The sequence below is a fragment of the Tupaia chinensis genome, unplaced genomic scaffold (assembly GCF_000334495.1).
Source record: "Tupaia chinensis unplaced genomic scaffold, TupChi_1.0 Scaffold000078_1, whole genome shotgun sequence".
NCBI classification, from domain to species: Eukaryota; Metazoa; Chordata; class Mammalia; order Scandentia; family Tupaiidae; genus Tupaia; species Tupaia belangeri.
In genome coordinates, this window is record NW_006159539.1 from 2,323,654 (window position 1) to 2,327,619 (window position 3,966).

The window sequence follows — 3,966 nt, forward strand, 5'->3', positions numbered from 1 at the left end:
AGACAGGGAGAGACAGAGAGAGACAGAAAGTGAGAAACCCCCCCGCCGGGGGGGAGGACAGCCACACCACAATCCCTTCTCCTCCTAGGATCTTGGGAATGCACGTACGTGTGACCGGCATGAGTTTAAGCCACCGGGTCCAGGACTCGAACTGCAATTGACTACATGAGAGTCCAGCAACACAGCCATTATGCCAGCTGCTGGTCCCGGCCTTTGGAAATTTCTGCCAAGTTTCAATGGGTCAGTTTTCATTTTGTCATGATAACACTTTAAGGAATATTCAGATGTCTCTGTCCCAGATTCCAATCCTGAGACCCCTGGACACTGAAGGTCAAAGATGGGAAGAATAAAGGGGAAAGAGGGAGAACAAAGAGAAAGAAGGAGGCAGGACAGCAGGTAGAGTAGAGGTTAAGGTGTGGGATCCCACCTAGCTGACTGTGCGGTTCAAGTCTCAGACTTGGCAGCTTGAAATATCACACCAGGTATGTGTGCCCAAAATCCCGAGAGAGGGAGGAGAAGGGACTATGGTGTGACCGTCTTCCCTGGGGGATGATTTCTCACTTCCCCTTTCTCCCTCTGTCTCTCTGGTGAGCACACACACACTACAGGAAAAATAAATAAATAAATAAATAAATAAATAACACCAAAAAAGAGAGAAAGTGAGAGGAGACTAAGGGACAGAGAAAATCCGACTGCTCCCTGTTGGAGACGGGAAACTGAGGTGCAGAGGAGCCGAGGTGCAAACCCACAGACGTGCAGAAACTAGCAGTCGGCTGGAGGCTGATCCCTGTGTCCCTGCCCAGGCAGCTGCGCCTGGCCCTCCTCTCACCTGTGCCACAGGTGACCGTGCACTTGGTCCAGGGCCCGTAGAGCCAGGAGAACTCTGGTGGCGGGACCTCGCTGTGGCTGTCTGCCTCCCTGCGGATGGTATACTCATAGTGGACTCCGGGATTGCTCTCCTGGAACAGAAGCTGGGGCAGGGCATGCGGGCACCCCGTGAGCACCAGTGTCTGCCGCCCAGAGTCAGCACTGCAAAGAAGCCAACCCCAGCCAACACACTCGGGGCCCCTGGGTGGATAGGCAAGCTGAGGCTGCAGCCCCAGAAGTAGGGCCTGGCCCACACCAGGCTCTGTGGCTGCCCCAGAGCCCCCTGCTCCAGGACACTCCCTGCCCGGTCTCAGGGGGCAGGCACCTGGATCCAGATCGACTCGTTGGTGGGACCCGGGGACGTGAGGTTCTCCCAGTTGCCAGAGCGTGCATAGGTGAAGGTCGTGCCCGCCACCTGGTAGTCCCCGTTCCACTGGATGATCCAGTCGCCGTTGAGGAAGTACTTATCCGGGTCCTCGCTCCGCAGGGCCAGGAAGTTGGCGGCCTCGGCCACCTCCATGATGCGGATCTCACGAGCACCCGCAGGGATCAGCCCCACATCCACATACCCTGTGGGTCAGGGGTCATGCCAGAGGTAAGAGGGCTTCTGGGCCCCGCTGTCCCCTGCTCTCCTCCCGCCTCCCTGACGCCAGAGCTCAACTGAGACTGTGCACCCCAAAGGCAGATGCCCGGACTCCCCTAGGCCACAAAAGCTCAGAAGGCTCCACCAATCCTGCCCCGGGGCTTGTGCTCATCACCCCTCTAGTGCGTGGGGACCTTCCTTGGCCACAGCACATCACCCCTCTCCTGGGGACCAACCTTGGCCTCGGCACAGGGTTGGCCAAATCCCCGGCAGGCAGAGCCAGACCCTCCTTTCTAAGAAGCTGGTGCCTCTCTCCTAGGGTGTCCTCCTCACCCCTCCATGGCCCGCGCCTGTCCTTCCACGTCAGTAACACCATGTGTCCTGATACTGCGTGTACACACGCACACGTCACCTGACAGCCACCCGCAACGGAGGTGTTACTGTTGTCTCCATTTCACAGACGAGGACACGGAGACACAGGGCTCTGTGACTCACACGAGAGCGCTGCTGGGATAGGAAGCAGGCTGTGGGTCTCCACTTTAATCACCACTTGGGGGTTAAGGCTCTGGACTCCCACATGGTCGACCATGGTTCGAGTCCCAGACTTGGCGGCTTGCTTTCTCACTCTCCCCCTTTTCTCTCTCTCTGGTCAAAATTAAAAATGAATAAATAATAAATAAATTTTTAAAAAGAAAAACCCATTACACTGAGCTACATCTTGGGTGAAAGCCAGGTTTCCTGCCTGACGTTCAAAGCCCATGAGCAGCCCTGCCTTCTCACTGGCCCTAGACAGAGGACAAGCCTCTTGCCTCCGGGATTGGTACAAAACCTTTCCTCCATCTGAAATAGCACTCCCCACTTCTCATCTGAGTCCATTATGATCCAGTTCAACTTCCACCCTGATCTCCCCGGGCCAGGACCCTTTTCCTCTGTGCTCTCATGGCCCTGGGACCTCCCTCCGCTGTATCTGTCATGAAAGAGGCTCTGTCACTGTCGCCCTGTGAGATTTCACCTCCATGCACTGTCTCCTCAGCATACAGCAGGCACTTAAGCAATGCGTGCAGAACAGGCAACAGTGCGGAGCTTCCCAAGACAGCAGCCCTCTGAAAGGGCCAGGGGCCTTGCACAGGCCTGGCCGGCCCTGCCTGGGCGCCCTGGGACTGGAAGACTCTCCATGAGCACAGCTCTGCACCTGGGGCAGGCTACCTCAGACTCCCACAAGGAGCCTGGACCAAGCAAGGATCCCCACCCAGGACCTTCAGCCTGGGTGGGGAGAGTGGAGGTGAGGACAGGGGCGAGAGGAAAAAGGGGCCGCCAGGTTAACAGCACCCCTCCACCAGCGGGCCCACTCCATACCCAGGCCCTCGGCCTCCTCGAAGGTCCCGCTCACGGTGTGGCAGGTGGAGCCGGGGCCGTGGCACACGCCGCAGCGGTCCTCTACGGCCCCCGAGTCGATCTCGAAGTCGCAGCCCACATTCTGCAACACACGGTGGGCAGGCCCCTGGGTGGCTGGTGTGCTCCAGCCCATACTCTGGGGTGTCTCGTGGGGAGCTCTCCCCGGCCCTGCCCCACCTGCTGTGCCGTCTGCCCAAGGGAGCTTCCCCCTCTCTCCACCTCAGTTTGCTCAGCCAGGCGGCGGGGAGAGCAAACGCCCCTTCAAGGCATGTTGGGAAGGTTTGCTGTAAGGCCGCAGGCAGGCAGGAGGGCGGGCAGGCCGGGGCTCTGACCAGTGTGCACGGGGATCCTCGGGAACCGGGAATCGGCATCAGAGACACCAGGGGTAAGCACCCCCGGAGCCCAGGCCGCGGTGGCTTAGAGGGCGAGGAGGCTGTGTGGCCAGGGCAGAACAGCCACCACTGCGACTAGCCGTGGTCACTACGTGCTAAGTGTTTCCCCCGTCACAAGCAGCACCTGTGTCACCGGCACCTCGCTCAACCCCTTTCTATCGCAGAGGTGGGTGGAGGCCGAGACACCGCCCCGAGCTGCCTGTGCTAGTGTGGGCTGTGGGCAGCGGCTGCGGCAGCCAGGAGGTGGTGCAGGAGCTGGGCCTGAGCCCCTACTGAGAGGGGTCTCCAGGGTTGGGGGAGTGGAGGTTTTGCCTTGGAAGCTACAGCAGGCAGGGGCTGGGAAGTCTAAGGGTACAGCCTGAGGGGGTGGCCAGAAGGGGACCAGAAGGGACCCAGAGGACTGGAACCTGCCTGTGGAGCCGGGGCAAGTGGTGCTGGGGGTGCCTCAGCCCATCTGGAGGGGCAGGCAGTCTGGGGCTTCTTCCTTCCAGCTCAGGGGGACAGGTGGTCTGGGGGTGCCTTGTCCCAGCTGTGGGGACAGGCAGTCTGGGGGTGCCTTGTCCCAACTGTGGGGACAGGCAGTCTGGGGGTACCTCGTCTCAGCTGGGGGCAGGCAGTCTGGGGGTGCCTCCTCTCAGCTGGGGGCAGGCAGTCTGGGGGGTGCCTCTTCCCGGCTGGGGGGCAGGCAGTCTGCGGCTGCCTCGCGCCAGCTGGGGGGCAGGCTGTCGT

General features: G+C 60.3%; 1 protein-coding gene across 1 annotated transcript in view; it reads right to left on the reverse strand.

The window, feature by feature from the left end:
* Window positions 1–3,966, reverse strand: part of ADAMTS7 (ADAM metallopeptidase with thrombospondin type 1 motif 7) — a 59,619-nt gene that overhangs the window by 30,549 nt on the left and 25,104 nt on the right. The window contains 3 exon segments of the mRNA XM_027768977.1: window positions 830–971; window positions 1,193–1,437; window positions 2,807–2,927. Of these exon segments, the coding sequence (XP_027624778.1) occupies window positions 830–971; window positions 1,193–1,437; window positions 2,807–2,927 (508 nt within the window).